Below are 21,837 nucleotides of genomic sequence, written 5' to 3' on the forward strand. Positions count from 1 at the left end.
AAAAAGTCAGGTCTCTGTGGGTTGCGCTGACATTGATGTGTGTGCTTGTTTCAAACAGGAACCTTCCTCTTTGTGATTTAAAGCAACATTTCGTGCTCTCTGGTTACATTTGTTGACATCACTCAGCTCTTAACAGCAAATGTGATATGATAACTCAATCAGGCAAGACGCTAAATATTGAGATAAGCCCATAGTGACCCTGAAGAAAAATATGAGGCCAATCTGTTCCAGCCTGTTTCTGTGTTACAGTCACAATTACTGGAGATTACAGCTAAATTACTTCCACATGGGCTCAATGAAAACTTTACAATCTCTCCCACAATACAAGATGAGGTGACTTTGTTTGGACTTAAACCAACAGAGGAAAGAGGAGAAGAGGTGAAGGAAGTAAAGGAGAGAGAACCTTCGAGCAATGGGGGAGAGATTTGAGGGATAGGTAGAGGATTTTTCTAAAGAGCTTATTTTTTAACCATCATGCAACCGTCATTTTCTCTCCCAAGAATTTCTGTTCCAAAATCTGTCAAATTGGAAACAAATGTTGTGGGTGAGACTGCACGGGAATAAAAAACATTCTTGTTGTTTCACAATCCACCACTAAAAAAGAGCTGGCTCAGAGGAGGAATAAAAGAATGACAAAAATCTAAATCAGCTTCAACATCACAGAAAGCAGAGGAAGGTTCTGAGACAGACCCTTTATAAATATATTGTATTTGTATTTGAAAGAGAGACAGACACAATATGGGACTGTACAAAAATTATTAGAGGGGTCATAAATATGGAGGCTTATGTAGGCTATTTATGTATGATAGGTTTTTGGAAGAGGGGAGGATCTTTTAACTTTTGTCATTCCAGATTTATATTTAATTTCAATCAAGTGAGAATAAAAGTTATTGCTATTGTGTTCACCTCAGTTCGTAAAGGTGTATTTTTCCATATGCAGAAGACAACAATCCTGTCCTAATTTTGACAACTGGTGGCCTTGTGAATATTATCGTTTCATTAAAATAGTACTGCACTGATTTAGCATTGCACGCCGATAACATTGTCAGACTCACAACGGACATCACTGCAGCAGAACCAGAAATATTGTCTCTTTTGTTCCATGCACTCTTCTTCCTTGTGAAAAACTGGTTCCAACTTTACCTACAATGCAACTCAACCTTTGACAGTTCAGTCTGGGATTAGGGTTTGTTATGCTAGTAGCTGCTAATGTAGCCTTGAGCTGCTAGCATCAAGCAGAGATGAGGTAAGATCACCTCTTTCTAACTCCACAACCCCCAGATTTCAAACCCAGACTGACATTACTTGAGGCATTAATCAGACTTTGCGCAGCTCCCATGGAGCCACAAAAGGCTTTTTATTACTTATTTCACTGATGCAGTATTACTCCCCAAGACCTATTTAAGACCACTTTAATATTAAAGTTCAAATTGGGTTACACCATCTTGAATTATTTGAAGATATCAATGCTAACATTAACTGAACACATTTAGTTTTGAGACATTTGGGGGAGTTTTCAATATTTCTCCTACTCAAGGGGAGGGTCCAAAAGAAGAAAAAAATGTATAATGTGAAACACAAAGTCCACCCCTCTAACTCCAATAATTTTTGTACAGTCCCTAAGTCAGTGAAAGGAAGGGGGCGATTGTTCGGCTAAGTAATGTCATTTCTAGTTTTTCCCACTTTTCCTCCATAAAGTGAACTTGTTGAAATGTCCTCTTTGTCCACAGCAGCTCGTTGGTAAAACAATCCAGGGTAAAGTCAGACCGTGTGGTCGTTAACTCAGGCTGGCATACCTGTCTTGCTTTTATAGGTGGCAAAAGCTACTAATCCTTCAGTCCAATATTTACTTAGTCCAAGTTATGCTTTCCTGGACCCTAGCTATGCATCTCTCCTGCTCCCTGCTTATATATTCTTGGCCCTTGATGTATTCCTGGCTCAGGAAACAACTTTTAGTGCCCCGCAAGGGCTGAGTGAGAATTGACAGTGTGTGCCAGAGTGAGAGCGAGAGGTAGGGGGCCTGTTTTAGTTCCACTGTGTTTGTAAGGTCACTCAGAGTACATCTGTATGGAGTGGGAACTCACTCGCTTTCACTGTCACAACCACTCACAACAGCCATCTGTAATGCTGTTATGTGGAGCACTGTGTCCCTTTGTCCCTTACACACACACACACACACACACACACACACACACACACACACACACACACACACACACACACACACACACACACACACACACACACACAATAACTTACACACCCTCACACGTATAAGGGCACATACATGTGCACGCAGACACACTCCAACCTGCACACATTTGCGCGGCGTCACCGTTCACACGACAACAAATGAACCAGTGCAAACACACATTAACATTATGCTCGGTTCTAATTGGTAGAGCATGTGTTTCTAATGAAAAAGTTGTTTTAGGGTTTTATTCCGCCCGGCTGTCAAACAATTCGCCCGTGTTTTGAAATATAATTGTGGGGACCGTAAGAGTTTCGAAACCAAACCAAAACATTGCTGCGATCCTGGTTTCTAATGTTTCTAATTTGTTAAAATATGCTGAGTGAATGACAAAAGTAGAAGTCCGACCTGCCAAGAAAAACATATCAGAGGCAGGGCCATGTGGAAATACAGAGTCTCTTTTAGAAACATGATCAATGTGACCTTTGTTACAGGAAGGAGAGGGAGAGAGAGGAGAGGGAGAGGAGAGGGGGAGGCAAGGAGACAACCTACAGAGACAGTAGGTTCATGTTTGTGTATATGTTTATTAATCACTATATCCACATTGCATACAGTAAAAACAAGTTTAAGGATTCAAGTTTTATTCTGCTTATGCATGCGGCACATACCGGTGTACATGCATTGTTGTGGAAGATTTTTCTTTTTGAGAGGTATTTCACAAACTGTCACACGCTAAGGGGAAGAGGAGAAGGATTTAATCATTTACAGATGGGAAGTATATCTTTAACTTCTCATTTATGCTCATTCTCTCTCAGGCTGGACTGAGGAGGATGTGTGTCCCCCCTCACCCCCACCCGCCTTCATCCCACACAATTTCAACCCAAAACTAACATACAGCCTGGAAGTGGGCTGAGGGGTGTGTATGTGTGTGTTGGTGAGAGGAGAAATTCATATGGTTGCAGAGCATTTCCCCCCCACCCCCACACCCCCCACTGCTCTCTGCCTCTCTTTCTCTCTCTGTCTCCCCTTCCCTCCCCATGTATCTGTTTCTCCGAAGAATAACATACAAACCCTCTGTGAAAGGATTCATGGTTTATTAAACCAGAGGTCCTTTTCCTGTTTCAACACTGAGAAGAAAAAATAAATACCACAGTTTGTTTTCTCTCCCCTCTAGCTTGGTCCTCTATCTCTCTATCTATTTTCATACATTTCTTTTTGTAATTTTTTTTAACTATGATCATGGTTGTGTCCGTCAATCTTTCGGCTTTGTTTTCAGTATATTTTCCCCCTGAACTTTCCATACTCTAACACTGTGTCTACTTCAAGTTTCTTTTTTTTCATCTCTTGGACACCGATCAGCCACACAGCCCATTAAAGCAGAGTGTGTGAGCACTGAATGGGTCCCACTAGTTTGTATGTGTATGTGTGTGTGTGTGTGTGTGTGTGTGTGTTTCGAGGAGGGCAGCTAGGATAACTCAGGGTAATGTATTGTCCTGGGCGTGCACCCTGACAGTTCCCCCTGCTGGTGCCTGGTCATTCATTACTGCTAATTTGACATGTTTACGGACCCCCTCCTAACATTACATACTTAAGGCAATCGACTGACCTTAAATGGAAACACCTACAGCTGTGTGGCATGTCAATACCAGACGAGGATGTTTGTGTCTGTGTGTGTGTGTCTGTGTGTGTGTGTGTGTGTGTGCTCTCATGTGTGTACGTACCTGCGAAGCAGTGCATCAATACTGAGTTAGCGGTTAATCTCGAGGAGCAGGTGAGTTATGCCTGCAGAGACGGTTTCCAGCATTATCCGAGTAAGTGTGTGTAATGCGGCTAAAAGGTGAACCATTCAGAATAATGCAGGAAGTGTGTGTGTGTGTGTGTGTGTGTGTGTGTGTGTGTGTGTGTGTGTGTAAAGCGGGAGCGAAAAAGTCAGGTGGTGTGTGAAGCCAAGAGAGATTAGACCTATAAGAGCCAATATCTGTTTTGATTTCAATCCCGGCTTCTCCCCCCCCACCCCTTCTCTGTTTGTGTTTTTACATATTCAGCACTTAAATACAGTGTTGTGTCATTAAATGGCCAATCTTGCATTGTCTCTCACTGATACACAACATTAATCACCAATTAGCTTGTCCTATGACTGGCCACCTCTCTCATTAGAATATGATAGAATATAATGGTACTTAATGATGCTTAGGAAACATAATTAAATGACTGAGCTGTAGAACATGTGGAGGAACCGCGCTGCATCAATCAAAGACGACCCTGTCAATCCAGCGCTCGTCAAGAGCGCGCGGAGAGTAAAGACAGAGGGTGGTTGTGTGTGTGGAAAACCGCTGGCCTCTATCATGACCTCATTAGGGAGAAATGAAGGGTGGACGTGTCCCCATCACAAGTTACCATTGGTGCTTCAAAGTGTGACTGACATTAATATGTGACTGTCTCTGCCTCTGCCTGAATGTCAGTTGGTCTATCTGGCTGCAGTGGAACAGATGAGGGAGAGAAAAAAGGCCTTCTCTCTGAGGTATCTGCTTCTAGCTGTAATTAGCATATGAATAAATGGAATAAATAATCTATATTATTTATGGATTTGCTTTTATCATTAATCAACATAACAAAAAGCTTGTCTAATGTGCTGGCTGCAATCACCACTGTACTGTCAGCTGAGGGGAGGAAGAGAGAGAGAGAGAGAGAGAGAGAGAGAGAGAGAGAGAGAGAGAGAGAGAGAGAGAGAGAGAGAAAGTAGAACGGGGGGGCAAATAGCTTATCTTTTGTGTTATTTTTTTCATTTTTGTAGAACAATAAAGATAAGTGTTCTACATGCTTGCTTAACCCACACAGTTCGCCAGCCTCCTCCCTTTTTCATCCCTCTCTCTGCCGGCAGTGGTGAAATCCATCTCTCTATCGCTATCTCTCTAACATCCATTACATACCCCAGCCCCTCACCTCCCTACTCATTAGGCCAACGCACAGTAAATTAGCAGCAGCAATTACGGGGAATATAAAGCACGGGTTCCCTGTGACAGGTACCACACAGATCACGGACAGACACCCACAGTCGTCGGGATAATTACTGTGGGAAACGACCACACACCCTCGTAAGCGAGAGCGCAAACCTAAATGTGAGTGCACACTCGTTCCAGATATGCCTGCACTCAAATATGCTGTGTCTTACTGGCAGGCGTGTTCATGCATACACGGATGCAGAACTTGTGCACCTGCAAACACACACACACACACACACACACACACACACACACACACACACACACACACACACACACACACACACACACACACATACACACACACACACACACACACACACACACACACACACACACACACACACACACACACACACACACACACACACACACACACACACACACACACACACACACACACACACACACACACATACACACATACACACACACACACACAACTAAGCAAGGCCGGGAATGGAAATTGCTTCCCATTGCCTCTCTTCATCTCTTATGTTGTCCATTGTGAATATTTTCCAACATAGAATATTATTAATATTAATTCCTCCTCTCATTGTCTTTTGCTCACTGTCTAGGTCTGCCTCCATTCTGAATACAACCCCCTGCCCCCCTTCTACTTCACTTCCATCCTCTCTCCTCTCCATTTCTTTCCTTTCCTTTCTTTATCCGGGATCCCCATGGGGACTCCTGTTTTTTTTTTCAAACACGCCTCTCCGCTCTTCCTCCCTTCATGTGTCCATGCAGGGAGGAGAATAAGAAAAAGAAGCAGGGGGAGAGCGAGATGGTGAGGAATATGTGCATTAATATATTTCATTAGGATACTACTACTAGCACAGAGCTCCAGAACAGCACCTCTCTTGATGTGTGAATGCTCTGCCGGGTGTATCCAGAGCAGTAGTTCTCCAGGAATAGTGTGTAATGTTCTGTCTCCAGAGGGCTCCACGCTGCCCTCGGCCTCCCACTCCTATTGTGTCCTCCTCCTACACTGACCAGTCTATAAAGCTGCTGGAAATATAGAGCAAAATGGGTTCACCTTTTGTCTATGTGTATTTATGATTTATGAATGTGTGTGTGTGTGTGTGGGGGGGTTGCACTGCAAGCCGCATTTTGGGGAAGCGGAATCCCTGGAGCCACGTGGTGAAACATGGCAGTGGTGCTCAGCTCGCTAATCAAAAATATTAGGCTACCGGACTCATTTTCCCCAGCACTGAGTGTGTAACCTCCATAATTCAATATCCCACCTCCTACTGCTAAATCGTGCACACTACAACCCCCTTTACTGTTTGTCAGCAAACTATCAACTCTGTTATTAGATATATGGGAGAAAAAACCCTGTGCAGTTACCTTTGGGCAATTAAGGAGGCACACACACACACACACACACACACACACACCACACACACACAACACACACACACACACACACACTCAGTGTTTACGAATCCTTATTTCATCAGTATACTTCCAGGTCGTCCTGCCATCCCCCCATGGCGTTGCGGAAGCCTCCAGTTACCGTGGAGACCCTGGAACAGTTTGTGGTCAGCAGAATCCTGGGATCCGCTATTTTCACAAGCTAATCCAATTGCAGCTCCCTAAATTAGATATGCAAAAAATAAAATATACATTATTTTCTGCTGATGACCGGGTATGCAAATGATGACTCAATTATGGTGGGCTGGTGCGTTTGCAATTAATAACCTTGGAATCATCATTAACTAATATGTTTAGGAGGAAACTTGTCAGGCTAACCATGTTCACCATGCCATCAGTAATGCATTAATGAATTAGATTCATTAGAGAAAGGAGCCCAGCGGGGGAGGGGATGCAGGCCTGTTTCTGACCTGTGGAATTAGTGTTCGCCAGTCCGTCTCTATTCTTAGTCAACAGCCTGTCGGCTATTTGGAGATGATGTTTTCAGTCAGAAAAGAGAGGAAAGTCACAAAGCAAACCCTCTTTCCTGATCTTTCATGAGTTGACTGCATCAAATCATGTTTGGTGATCTTGTCATAGCTATCCGAAACGTGGCATATTCCAAAATAACAAAATGACAACTGACAAAGTCACAGACAAGAGGTAACTTTAATTAAACATTGTGAGAGTCCAAAAGTTATCTTACACCTCAATTTTCATCAAAAACAATAACAATCTATACAGTAGAATTTTTTCTTCCCTAATATCGTGGAGCTGTATTTGCAGTCAAAGACAAAACAGAGGGAAAAATAGACACCAGCTATTTGGTTTGCATCTTTTTTGTTTGTTTGTTTGTTTGTTACCTAAATACAAAATGTTGTCACCCATTACCAATATTCATAATCAGGATGGAACTATGCTTACAAAGAAGCCATTGTATGACAACAGACCTCTGTAGTTCATTTGAAACAGATATGGTGCGGCCCCTCCCGCCCCGGCCCCGACCACCACAAGTGCCTGAAAAACACTCGTCTGTCAGCAGGCGCCTCTGTTAAAACGGTCCTTTCTACCCACTTAACACAACCAGGCTCTAGAAAAGAAAAGCAGAGAGAAAAGCCCTATTCTCTGTCCAGCAACAGCTTGAAGACACACGGCAGACACAAAGAAAAGACTACAGAAATGGCTGACGGGCCAAGGAGCTCCCTTTCATGCTTCCTCATTTGTTCTTGTTCTGTTTAGCTTGTAATGAAGCTGTATTGTCGAAAGGCTAATGCATGGAGAGAAGGACTGGGGGGGGTCGACTGTCAGATACTGGAGTTCGACCTACGACTCCGTGTGTGAGATTGAAATTGTGCTGTGACAGTGCTTGTCTTCACTGTGCACACCTTTGTACTTCGGTTGAAACAGCTCTGTGTTGCCATACTGTTGTGATCCTGTGGTTAATGAGAAATATTATCAACATGCGGTTGAAATTATGTCATTAATTGGGAAAAAAAAGCTACATAATCGCTACAAAAAAAAGACGTGTTTCTGCAAACACTAAAGTGCAATGAGCACAGCTGAGACAGGCCTCTCAGTGTCGACCGTCCTTCAAAGTGTGCCATTGCTGTAATATTGTAGTACATTGAGGGGTGGGGGGTTGGGTTGAGTTATGGCTCTTTGTATTCTAGTCTGGCTTCACCACCAAACACAGTGGGTTTGTGCTTTGTCCCCAAGTTCCCATGAATTCCTCTGTGGCAATAGACAATTGTGGTGAGGGTAGAAAACTGTACACGTGATTGAATGAAGAATGGGTTTGCATTGTTAAGGCATCTAGACTGCTGGTAAAGATTACAGTGACAGAAAAAACAAAGAGTATATAGATACAGTATGTAAGCAGGCATAAATAACATAGGAAAAGAAAGAACAGAGGGGGGGGGGGGAAGAGGAACTTAAAGAAAGAAAAACAGAGCAATTTCTTAGTTCTCTTGGTTTCCACACACACAAAAGAAAGTGTCACTCAAGAGAAGAACCCATGCATATTATCAGTTCAAGAACAGTATCAATCTGAAAGCCTAAAAAAAAGATATAGATTTACAGTATATATTAATGTGTGTATATATTCTTAAAAAATCTACTTCAACCAAATACTCTGAATAAGATGCTACTTTTTTGCCATACAATAAACATTTTCATAAGGAAACAAACAGAATTTTTTTATTAACTTACAAATAATACAAAAATAGACAATGGCATGTTTTTAAATCAACAAATCAAAGCATGATATACCAAAAAAAGTCACATTTAAATAGTGAGACAACAGTAAATAATGAAACAAAACACCGTGAAATATGTTCACTTACTGTATTCAACTGACACAACACAACTAAACGAGGCTGAGAGGCAATGTACAAATATGGGATAAGGGATAAATACATTATTTATAGGATATTTTACAGAATCCCCTTTTTGTATCCAAATCCATGTTTGTCATGTTTAGCAGATGAGATATTGACAACACACAGTAAATCTATCTTCTGTACTGAGAAGCTGCCTTAAGACATTTAATGTTTACATTACAAACTATAGCTATCGCAAAAAAGTAAAGAAACGTCAAATGAAAAATTGAACTTTTTTTATATACAAAAATATATCACATATATCACGCATTTATTCTAATTTGATATTTGCTAGACTCCGTCAGTACAGTGCTGGCTGGACGCACACATCCTCTGGCTTTTCAAGTTTTCACTAAAATCTCAGACAAAATGTTAATTTTGGCTAAATCATCACCTTTTCTTCACGTGACAAGCAGAAAAGCATATTGCAAACAGCTCAATCCTCACAGTTTTATTAAAATTCAAACAAACAACCGAAGGGGGAGAAATAAAAAGAAAGGCATGTTTTCTGATGAATAAGCAAAGGGTGATTTTGTTATGCCATTTTTAGATTTATGGGATAAATAGCAGCAAAGTTGAGGGTTGATTTTGTTCTTTTCTGTATTTCTTTGTTTAATTGTGTTGTTGACCTTAGTTGCACTCGGCCAGTGTGTTGCTCTATGGTTTTAGTAAGCAGACTGAGCTAAGGAAAGCATCCTCTATTGTGACAGAGGTTACATAAACTTCATGGTCAAACCAACACTTCACTGGTGTTTGTGCGAGTTATGAATTGCAAGACGGCGTGGGGCCTCGAGTAATCAAATCCAAACCTTACATGCATAACACAAAGATAAATAAATGCTCTTTTCATGAGGTCAGTGTCACACTGTGGATAAACTATCAGTCTCTATACACTCCATCCAACGTGGTGTCAGAGAAGCTACACTAATTCAACCAAGAGGGAAATAACATCACAAAGGTTCGTATTGTTCCTTTTTTCTCTCCTCCCCTATCCCTTCAGATGAAATCCCAGTGGAAAGGCCTGAGTTTAACAGAGTCCTGCGTCTTATCTTGACTTCCTTCAGTTCAGCTCCGGAGCACAACAGAGACTCGCCAGACTCTGCTACTGTGTCTTTTTCCTCTCAGCATTCCCAAATCTCCAGCTATCCCAGACCCTCTACATGGGTGGAACGATCATCCCGGGAATCGCTGCTTGGTGGGAAAAGAGGGGGAGGAAGATGGTGGAGGGGGGTAAAAAAATAAAGAAGGAAAGAAAGAAAGAAAGAAAGAAAGGAAGGAAGGAAGAAAGACAGAGGGAGAGAGAGAGAGAGAGAGAGAGGTCAGTCATGTGATTGCTGGGTTTGATCTGTCATCACAACAGTCACATAACAGAAATGTGCTCCAGCATCTGGCGAACAAAGACGACTCCCTCATTATCTCTTCATTCCAAGGCCCCCAAAATCAAAACATTTTTCTCTGCTGCGCCGCTAACTTGGCGCGCACCGACGACATCATTCAACTTTTCGCAGGCTTTCAGAATAGCTTCATGCAAGAGCTGCCACTGTTAATTGTTAACAGTTACATTGTGTAAAGCCCATTGTGCATCATGGAGCATAATTCAAACAAGAGAGAGAGAGAGACGTGGGATGACAGAGCTGATGAAATGACCCTCAACACTTGAACATGGACATGGAAGCCATGAGCTTATTTCACATTTTTACCTTCTTATATCATGTTCTGCCTTCGATCCAGCTCCGATATCTTCACCTCCTCACCCCCCCCTCTTTTTTTTTTTTTACACAAAACTATCACAGGGAGGATTTTTTCATATAACATATTGGCTCCCTATTGATTCCCCTCTCTTTTCAATCCACTAATTCCCTTGTTATTTTCTAAGTGTCTCCGGCGTGTTGGGATTAACAGAATGGTGAGTGTGTGTGTGCATGTGTCAGTGTGATCAGCGCGCAGTGGCCAATGGCCCTCTGGGTCACCGTGGTCAGCGCTCATCAACACCGTCAGAGGAAGTGAGGAAGTGCTTAGCTTGGGGCTCTGATAAAGATTCCCATCCATCATTTCTCTCTCTCAGGATCTCAACAACATACAACATCCTGCCCAGACGAACAGACCCTGCGCTGCATTCGATGGAAATGGGAGAACAGAATGACCCGTGGTGGCATAACAACCCCCCCTACCGCCTCCCTACAGAGACACCCACAGAAGCACAGGCAGGAAGCAGGAAGTGAAAACAGGAAATGGAACACATATGGTGTTGCATGCTGTCCCTCTGACAAGTCAAGAGTGACAAGTAAAAACAGAAAAAGAGAAGGAAGGGCAGGGCAGGATGAGCTGGTGGCGCAAACGAGCTGTGTGGGATAGTGTGGCATGGAAGGAGACAGTTAACGTACTTCAGGAGAAGGCCAGGCCCTGCAGAGAGTTGTTTGATGAGTACTTGCTAGAGTCCACAAAAGACTGATCTAAAGTGAGGAAGAAGAGTGGACGGGTTCAGGGAGGGTAAAGAAAGGAAAAACGGGGAGTGAAGAGGTGGTAGAAAAGGAAAATTGGAGCAAGAAGTGGGAGTAAAAGTGAGAAATTGTTATTATAAGGAGGTGAAAAAGAGCAGGATTAATGCTTGATGAAGAGGTATACAGTAATGCTATCTTGAAAGTATACTTTTGCTAAATTCACATAATGACAGTAGCACTAGGTGGCTACCTGTTCAGCAGCTTACCTTGCAGGCTGTTAACATTACCGCTGGTGCACGTGGGCGGAGGGGAGTTCTGGGGTCTCACGACAGGGGCAAAGGCGCTCTTCTGTTTGACGGCAGCCGACACCATGTTGGCTGGAGAGAAGGAGAAGATGCCGGAGGAGCTGCTGCAGTTGGAGGGCAGGCTTGTCGACGAGGCCATGGTGGGGCTTGACGGGACGACTGAGAGAAGAGAGACGGGTAGGAAAGGGGGGTTAGGGGGGTCATAGGGAGCACGTCAGGGAAAAAGGAAAGGGAGGAAAGATGAAGATGGAAAGGGTAGAGAGGAGGTTAGAGAGAGGGCCGAGGGCAGAGGACGGGCAGACGAGACGAACAGAAAGGGACTGGTCAATGGATGATGGCAGGGTGGGGAGGGAGGGGGGGGGGGATATTTTGGACTCAGATCAACTGGCTCAGACTTTTTTTGCAATCTTTTTTAGTTGTTAAGCAACTACCTGGCAATGAGATATTCCATAGCTAAGACAGAAATGTGTTTAGTTGGAAACTTGCACCGAAAAACAGCTTAAAGCATTTCCCCCTTCTGATCAGTCTGTTTTGATGACTCATGCTGTTGCTCAAGGGGTGCAACGGCTTGATAAACATCTCCTCGCTAACTCGGGGTGCTGTAGCCACAATTTGTTTTCGAGGCTCTCCCAGATCACCTTCATCACAGATAATCTTGCAAAAGATTTGAATGAACAGCCAGAGCAAAATCCAACACATGGGCTGATAACATCTGCTTGACAATAATCACTGCTTCCTTGTGTTTTCTTGCTATCTCCTTAAACATGGTGTAATCAGTTGTTGGGCATATGTTCAGCCTCATAACCGGTGTCATAATCTAAATCTAAAAGGCCCCCGTCACACCACAAAGTTGTTGGCAAGCTACTGTAGGGCTAGCCAGCTATTGTAGCTTGCTAGTTCATTTTAGAGAGAGTTTAATTTGAGAGGGAAAAAAAGATCTACAAGTTGACAATCTTGCAAACTGTAAGTGCAACTGTTCTGTTGCTAACGGTACAGTAAGTTCACACAGTTTTTGTCTATGTACCATATGCACCACTACTGTCTGTAAACCATGTCTTTGTTGTAAATATGTTTATACTTTGCTATTAAATGATAGCTTCTTCCATTTTGGATTACCCGGCGAACCGTTCTTTCAGAGGTCGGCACTGTTAAGACATCTTGCTATTGGTTAGGCAAATTCACAGGGCAAAGCTTACCAAAAGTTGAACTGCACTGAAATCCTGCTGTTATAAATGTTGGTGCAATCAATTCAATTCAATTCAATTAAATTTTATTTATAGTATCAAATCATAACAGAGTTATCTCGAGACACTTTACAGATAGAGTAGGTCTAGACCACACTCTATAAATTCCAAAACCCCAACAATTACAGTAATTCCCTCAAGAGCAAGCATTAGCAGTGGCTATTGCGACAGTGGCAAGGAAAAACTCCCTTTTAGGAAGAAACCTCGGCAGACCCAGACTCTTGGTAGGCGGTGTCTGACGGGGCCGGTTGGGGGTGTGATGAACAGTGGCACATAATAGTCACATGAAAGATAATGGAACAGTGACTTCGAAGGTCATCGTGGAAGTTCATGTCATAGCAGGGCACATCGTGGCATACTGAGTAGTGCAGTCTCCTATACCGGATCCTGACTACTCTGTGCATATGAACATCACAGCAGGGCGTTGCGGGATGTAACGTGGCGCTGCAGAGCATGGGTGGATGCGGCGGACCCAGCAGGACGCAGCAGGACGCAGCAGGACGCAGCAGGACGCAGCCGGGAATTGCATAGAATCACAGTCCTTAATGCTTTACATTTGTGAAATTCTTAGATCCACATTGTCACTCGAGCTCTGGATTAAATGTGAAGATTTCCAACATACGACAGCAAATCAGTATTTTGAAAAAAAGCTTCAAGCTGAAATTCTTTTGACATTTTTGACTTTGTACAAGATAGCAATTAGCTGGATTTTGGCATTAGAATCATCCTCAAACAAAAATGACGGTAAGGTTATCTTCACAACCCAAATCCTGCCTCCCTTTGACATCATCCCATCCATCCTCCAGGGTTTGCCTTTTGTCTGCTAATACACTAAGAGCATTTTCCCCCTCAGTGATTTTACAATCCACCGAGTCGTATTTCACCTGCCCTCTGATATCTGCTTCTGCCTTTATTGTTGTTATTATCCAACACTTAGCTTTTATGGCTCTTCCTGACAAATCCTCGCAATAAAGTCATAATCCATTTATGAAGGGGCCTAACTAATCAATTAATGAAAATTGGACCTACAAAGGCAGGCCGAGGGGCCATTGATTGAAAGTGTCTGTGTGGGGCCGATGAGCCTGTTAAAATACTTGTTAACACCCAGGAATCAAAGAGCTGAAATGGAATTGCTTCTCTAGCAATTAGTTTATTGATTTAATCAAGGGTCTTTAATGTAGAGGGTGAATGTGTGTGTGTGAGCAGAGGTAGGTGGGGCAAGGTAATCTGCTCCCCTGGCCAATAAAGTAGGGATTTGCGTTTGACTCTGTTCTTAAAGAAACAGATGAGCCAGCTGAACTGCATGACTTTCCCCTTGTGTGTCACCTCCCTTTGACTGTCAAATGCTTATTCTTTAATGTTTCATCTTTTTTTTACTTTCTGTGCCTTGACTATGTCATCCCCTCTTGATTTCAGGTCCATGATGTGGTGTATTTACTCACTAGCATAGGGCGAGTTGCCTGCAGATCCATTGAGGAAGTTGGGCGAGGTGCCCAAAGTTGCCATGCCAGAGTTAACATAGCCATTCATGCTAGTGGAGACGGAGCTGTAGCCACTCTGCTGGGGAGTGGAGCTGGGCACATAACCATGAGGGGACACACTGCTTGTGTTCCTATTGAAACCTACGGACAGGGAAAGAGAGGGAGACGGAGAGAGAATAGGTGTTAGGGGTATAACAGATGGCACACAAAGCAAAACGAGAAACATGCAATGCTGCCAAATACTCTTTTCCCTACACGGCTAATGGATATAACAATAAAAACCAAAAGGAATTCTCGAAAACTCTTGGACAGCATATGGCAAGAAAACAGAGGAAGAATGATATGTCAGGGAACTAGCTGCAATCCAACTACTGAAACAGGAGGCCTTTAACCTTACTGGCTCCTCTCCAAAATTAGAAATATTGATAAGGCAATTAACACTAAAAGGCCTCTGCAGCTCTCCTGTAATTTATAAAGAATGAAGCCAGTTTTTTTGACAGGACCTTCCTCTACTTTATGCTTTACAGGGGCAGTGAACAGAAAGAGGACAAGATGGAAAGGAGACTATAAATATACATCTCAGGTCCAATGCGCTGACACTGGAGAAAAAAAAAACAGCTGGAATTGAACATCAGGAATTTCTGCTCTCTAGTGCAACAAGGGCTGTACTTCTCTACCGTAGGAGCCTCTTTCTTGATAATTAGGTACCACCAATTCCCCATCCTCATCTGTTACGAGTTGGAAACTGTAGGCCAGAAGTCACGCAGCTGATATGTGTTGTTTTCTTCACATCTGAGCATGTTTCCAGATGAAGATGAAGGATAGAGGAAGCTCATTGGAAGTATTGAGATGTATCCAGAGGCTGGTCCATCCACCCTCCTCTCCTTCCCCTGATACACGTGATGAATCACCACTGACGGCATCCACATCTCTTTCTGTCAGACAGGGGCCGACCCCAGTCTAATATACACACCCCTAGGACCCACTCATATTTCTCCATCCTACTCCATCCATGGCTCTCTTTTTATCCATTCTTCACTCTCTTACCTTCGTTCTTTCCTCGACTCAAGTTTCTTACTGTTGCCTCCTCCTCCTCCTCCTCCTCCTGTCCTCCTTTTTCAGAATCTCCCTTATTTGCTCCACGCTCTTAAATCACCCTCTCTGAATTTCCCACATGAAAAATAAAATCTCCCTATCGCACTACTCATCTTTACTATCCATCCCTCTTTCAACAAAGAGAAAAATGTTAAATAAACCACTGCCACTTTTCCCAGGATAATAGACAATTGTTTCCTGTTGACTCTACTCACCCTGATTGGCTGTTTGTGCCACCTCTGACCCAGTGAAGGAGTTTACGGACATCATGCCAGCATGGACAGAGCCGCTGCCAAGGCCGGCTAGCTGGTTGTGCCCTCGTGGCACTGTTGTGTAGAGGGCCTCTGCAATATCTGCTGCTCGTTTCAGAATCATCTCCTGGCAATGAGGAAGAAAAAAACGAAGAGCTGTGGTCAGCAACAGAGGCAGGAGAGAAGAAAAAGAGGACATGTGTCCTCGATGCAGGCTTTATGGTCTCACAAGAATGCTAGATCTGCACTTGAGATATTGCCCATGTAAACCTAGTAGGCTGAGTGTTTTTTTATTTTTTATTATCAGTGGTCACTGGGAGTGGTGGGATTGGTTCCAGTAAATGGAGGAAAGCCTCATTACCAGACTCATCAAATCTTTAGCCTGCCTCTTCCTCTCTTCCACCCAGTCCTTAATCCCACTCCTCCTCCTTCTCCTTATCTGCTTCTGTCCTCTTCCTATTCTCCTCTCCTCCTTTTACATTCAGTTAGCATTGTACATCTCCGTTCCTCCTCAACACATGAGCTGATGAAAGCACTAACTTATTCCCATGTGTGTTTGTGGGTCCCAGATCTCACATGAACTATGTCAGGATGCTGCGGGGGCCAGCCTTTGGTGCTGCGACGAGTGGTCCGGACCACAAACATAATTTGAGGAAAAGATATTGATGTTTGTGTACGTGCTTGTGTGAGTGTTTACCTGGTTATTGTGAGGCATCCCGTACAAGGCCTCCACCAGGTCTGCTGCTCTCTTTAAGATCACCTCCTACAATCAAGCGCAGAAAGAGGAAGGGAATTGATCACGAGTGTGACGGCTCAAAGAGTTCAGTCACTTTTATTACATTTCACGTCTTACATTATGCTGTGAATGCAGAACAGAGAGTGCAGGAGAGAGGAAGGAGGCAGACAGAGGAAAGGAGAGGAAGAGAAATGGGCCTGTCCTGGCACTTTGTTACTAGCCGGGCTGTTTGGGAGAGCAGAGGTAAAGATACTGTTATCTGTGAATAATTTTTTTTTTTTTTTTTTTTTTTCTTTTTTTTTTTTTTTTTTTTCTTTTTTTTCCTCCCATATCATTAATCAACATGATCACACATCAATCTCATTTAACACAACATATCATCAGGTTCAACTATTTTAAACCTTGGTAATGATCCAAGTGAATAGCCCTGCATCCACTTTGTGTGATAAATGTAGAACATCGTTGCTCGGGTGAAAACCGCCGAGTGGAATTTCCCACATCAAACATTTATCCTTCCGTAGTGTTTGCCATTTCTCCGCGCTCATTTTCCACCGCTTACCCTTCTTTCTCTCCTCTCACTGTCTTTATTCTTTTCCCTTCCTGAGTGTATGAGTGTGTGACTCCAGGCAGTCGTTATATGTGTGTGTGATGTAGACACCTACAGCCCTACGAAACCCTTTTTAAAAGTTAATGTGCCGGGGCCAGGATATATGCTGGAGGCGCGACAACCAGAAAATTGCAGCCCCCTCCCCTCCAACCTTCCCCTCGTTTCTTTCTCTCCCTGCCTCTCTTCCATCCGTGCACACACACGCTGTGCGCTATACCCTCCTGAGTGTATCCCTCGCTGTGAACAAGCCCTGGAGCATGTGTGCTCTCTGTTCCGTGACACACCACCTTTCAATCAGACCTCATATCACATACACACACACACACACACACACACACACACACACACACACACACACACACACACACACACAGGCGCAACTGCACACTCAGCCACGCACATGTGGAGGCTGTCGAGCACGGCCAGGACATGACGAGAGGGTCAGCAAAGCAATAAAGATTGTAGAGCGCTGTCCGAGGTGCTAAATTCACTCAATAATGGGAGCGCTGCCTCTGTGTTAACCTCCCATTACTAGCACTATCTGGGGGAGGCAGAGAGGGAGGCAGGGGGGAGGAGGGGGGGATGGAAAGAGGGGAGACCAGAGAGGAGGCCTGCTCGGTGTGATTGAGAGATGTAGAGGCCCTAGGAAGGTAAGTGGTTCTTTAGTATGTATGCACCGCTCCTCGCTTCCTTCTTTCTGCTTTTCCTCGACGCCCCATGCCTCCCAGGGATTGCTAGATAGGTAGATGGATGGATGGATGAAGGGAGTGAGTAGAGGCCAGGGGGAGGAAGAGAGAGAGAGAGGAGCAGGGGAAATGAGGGACGTGTGAGGCATTAGGACACAAACAGATCCGCAGCTGGAGTGTAACGGTGTTCAGCGAGGACATGTGAAACCTCAGTCACTTCATTTAAAAAATTGTTTTGCTTCTCTCTGCACCAGCCATGAGTTTCATAGACATTCAGCCCTTTCTCCTCAGGAACTCCTGTCTGTCTGTGCATCTCCATCACTTAACTCCCCATGCACTCTCTCTTCACCAGCGTCTCCAAACTACTTTCTCTTGTCTCTCTTCTTCTTCTTCTTCCTCTCTCCCATTCTCTCTATTAATCACTCTATCGTGGTCCTGCGCCCTGTCTGTACCTATCAGTCTCTCGTTAGCAAAAGGGATCTGTCCAGTAGCTAAACGTGATTAGGCAGCGCTCCAGAGTCGTTCTGATAAACAGATAAATGTGGTTAGCGCCGTGCTGCCTCCCTAGCTCTGCTGCTGTAAGGGGAGACCATTTCCTGGGCGCAGGGTCTCTTCCCGTAAAGTCAGGCCCACAGAGACGTCAATAGGAAGGGGAACCTGATCCAGAGCAGAGCCTGGCCTCGTCTGGCAGGGCGGTCACTCATTAGCTGGCCCCAGACCCCCAGCTCCACCACAGCCTCAGCTAAACACCCTGCAGCCTGGCTGCGCCTGAGCTACCCAGCACTCCCTCCTCACTCTGACTGCCTGACTATTAGCTACACCACAGTATGCAGGCTTTTTTCAGCTGGACACAGGATCATTACCATAACACACAGAGGTAGGACAGGCAGTGGCAGATATCCCGCTTGTTCTCTACTCAGTGTGTGTGTGTGTTCATTAAGAATCCCCCCAAAAAGGTACCACTAGGCCAGAATACATTAAATTCCTAATCAATTTTATCTTGATTAAAAATTGACAGAAGAACAACAAAGAAGATTTTGCCAAGGTAACCATGAATAGACATTTCTAGCACAAGAAGACGCCAGTGTATGCCCCTCTCTCTGATGATTGAGGCCAACAGTTGAGAGAAGTGCGGTCAACAAACTGTTATTACCTCAATAAAGGCACAAATCAATAGAGCTGAAATGAACAACCGGGCCTGCCAGCTACCACTGTTCATTTGGAAGAAAAAGAGACACCACAGAGCGAGGGAGGAGGAGAAGAGAAGAGACGGATGGATACAAAGATATTTAGAGAGATGCAGGGGGTTGATAGGCTAAAGACCAGAACTCCCCAGGACAAGCCTTGTATCCACCAGACATGACACACAGTGAGGACAAGTGATTTCTCTATCTTCCTTCTGCATCTACCTGGGCTCTCCATCTCTGCCTCATGGTGACTTCCCTCCACTGAATGTGTGTGTGTGTCTGTGTGTGTATGTGTGTATGTGTGTGTGCGCACATACAGCCACAGAGAAGTGTGTGTATGCATTTCTATGTGTGTGCCAGTGTGTGTGTGTGTGTGTGTGTGTGTGTGTGTGTGTGTGTGTGTGTGTGAGTGTGAGTGTGAGTGTGTGTGTGTGTGTGTGCTCAAAGTAATAAAGTCCACCCGGGGTTGACTTCGATCCACTGACCCAGCAGGAGGTAAGACTGGACAGCTATGATGGATCACCTAACCTGCTTCTGCCTCTCTCTTTCTCTCTCTCTCCCCTCAACCTCCTTTCCTGCCTCTCTTCCTCTCTTCCTCTCTTCCTCCCTCCATCCTTCCCTTCCTCTCCCACTTTGCCAGTCTAAATGACCTTATACTCAGTGGAAGGATGAATAGAGTTGCTTGTGCGCAGAAAATGACCATGAATATATGATCAAAATGTTTATGTGCATACTGCATAGTATCATGTATAGCCTACTGTCTATAGCACACAGTCATTCCTCTGTATCATGATGCCCTTGTGCCATGTCCATCCATACATGCTAACTCCAGAAGTTGTCAATACGTCTCTGTACCAGTGTTACCAAGACATATTCCTATAAAATAATTGCATATTGCGACCAGCATGAGCACAGACACATGAGAGGAATGGATGCACTGTACCTTGGGTAATCTCTCTTGGTCTCCAGGGTGTCTCGGGATGACTTTCTGTAACCTCTGGAAGCCGTAGTCTATGGTTGGCTCGTTCAGAGCTAAGCACAAACAGAAAGAGAGACAGAAAGAAAAAAAAACTTTTAATGCTTGATTCTTCATAATGAAACCACCTACTGTTCAACTGCAACTGAGAGATACAGCAATAGGAGCGAGTGATTCTCTCCAACGGAAGAAGTGACTGAATTAAGCATGGTTTTGCACAAGTATTTCAACATTAAACTAAACACGCTGAAAATGTGGGTGTTCTCTATTAAGTCTGGTGTGTGTCTTTGTTTGCCTGTGTTGTAATGCATCTCTCTCTGTCTGCCTGCTTTGGTGGTTAATAAAAAGACTGTCAGGAATCAGGCAGTGTGTTTGTGTGCATGCATGTGTGCGAGTGTGTCCTGTGGTCTTGCGTTGATCAGCGACTAATATAAGCAATTACAGAGACTTGTTCCAATATAACAAAGGCTTGATCGCTCCGGGGAACAAGCTAAACACACACACACACACACACACACACACGCACACACACACACAATTGCATACACTCACATGCACACACAAACACACATGTACACACACACACACACACACACACACACACACACCACACACACACACACACACACACACACACACACACACACACACACACACACACACACACACACACACACACACACACACAGAGTCAGATCATCCAGCAGGGAGAAAGCACTCTCCCGGCATGCTGTGGTCGTGCTACGGTAATTGAATATGAGAAGATTTACCATGAATATTTAAACATTAGAATAAATACAATGAAGATCTGAGGCTTATAGTACAAACACTTCAGAGAAGGATTGTTGGATAAGTGCTCTCTCCACATAATTCATTGCTAATGTACTCTCTCTATTTCTCTCTCTTCTCTGTCTTTTAGCCTCCTCCCCTCTGTGTCTCTTTGTGGGTTGCCTGAGGAGTCAATGCACATACATGGACAACATTCTTAACTACTTTTCCTGGCTACAGCTTATAAAAGATGCTGCTTCTTGTGACTGTAAGATGTATGTATTTGTATTTGTACGTGTGTAAAAAGTGAAAGAAAAGGAGCCATTATGCGTGAGGGTTGCCTGTATGTGTGTGTGCCGTCCGTCTGTTTCCCCTGTGGGTCGCAGCTTGGACGTTTCCTGAGGGCTGAAGCCCTTCTTGCCTCACATCTGAGCAGCCAGGCTGACTGGCCCCCAGAAAAAGCCCCCTAGAGGCTATGAGTACAAGCTGTCCTGCTGGACCTCTAGTGACTTCACCATGGCTCCTCCTGAGCCGCTCGCTCAAACACACACACACACACACACACACACACACACACACACCAGAAAACAGCAAGGGAGAAAGAATTGCTGTTGCTCTGTTTTGGCAACACAAACGTATTAGGACAGCTCTCCCAGCGGACTGTTCCAGTAATCCATAAGAGTGAGAGAAAGGAAAGGTGAACAGCTAGAAGCAAAGAGTGCACAGAGAAAAAAAAAAGTCGAAGTGGAGATGCCAGAGGCAGGCTCAACTTCTGAAGAATGACACGCATTACAGGCCAGCTGGTCCACTGATAAAATAAGCCAAAACAATGAGATGAACACATGCAACAAATAAAGTATGAATTATTTCTGAGGACAAATATTTGACATTACTTCCCTAGTCTCTGATCTCTCTAAAGCCTTAAGGAGGATTTGCCCTGGATTAGGCCTGCAGTCTGAGGAGGGGATTGTTCCGACAACATCCTTTCTTTCGTCTCAAAGGCTTTTGTTTTTATGATGAATTTTTTATCAGTTCTCCACAATGTGCCAAATGAGCCTTGAGTGAACAATAGCATA

General features: G+C 44.1%; 1 protein-coding gene across 4 annotated transcripts in view; it reads right to left on the reverse strand.

Annotated features, from left to right (window-relative positions):
* Positions 1-8,785: 8,785 nt before the first annotated feature.
* ebf1a (EBF transcription factor 1a) overlaps positions 8,786-21,837 on the reverse strand; it is a 53,835-nt gene continuing 40,783 nt past the window's right edge. For 2 of the 4 annotated variants that reach the window (XM_039813783.1, XM_039813784.1), the window contains exons 11-17: positions 19,961-20,049; positions 16,499-16,564; positions 15,766-15,928; positions 14,417-14,596; positions 11,692-11,889; positions 11,369-11,437; positions 8,786-10,172 (exon numbers count right to left, since the gene is read on the reverse strand). In XM_039813783.1, the coding sequence (XP_039669717.1) occupies positions 11,370-11,437; positions 11,692-11,889; positions 14,417-14,596; positions 15,766-15,928; positions 16,499-16,564; positions 19,961-20,049 (764 nt within the window). In that variant the 3' untranslated portion in view covers positions 8,786-10,172; position 11,369. Of the gene's footprint in view, positions 10,173-11,368; positions 11,438-11,691; positions 12,051-14,416; positions 14,597-15,765; positions 15,929-16,498; positions 16,565-19,960; positions 20,050-21,837 lie in introns of those variants that run through there. The other 2 variants (XM_039813785.1, XM_039813786.1) reach the window with 2 other exon arrangements.

Source organism: Perca fluviatilis, chromosome 10, assembly GCF_010015445.1.
Source record: "Perca fluviatilis chromosome 10, GENO_Pfluv_1.0, whole genome shotgun sequence".
Classification (NCBI taxonomy): Eukaryota; Metazoa; Chordata; class Actinopteri; order Perciformes; family Percidae; genus Perca; species Perca fluviatilis.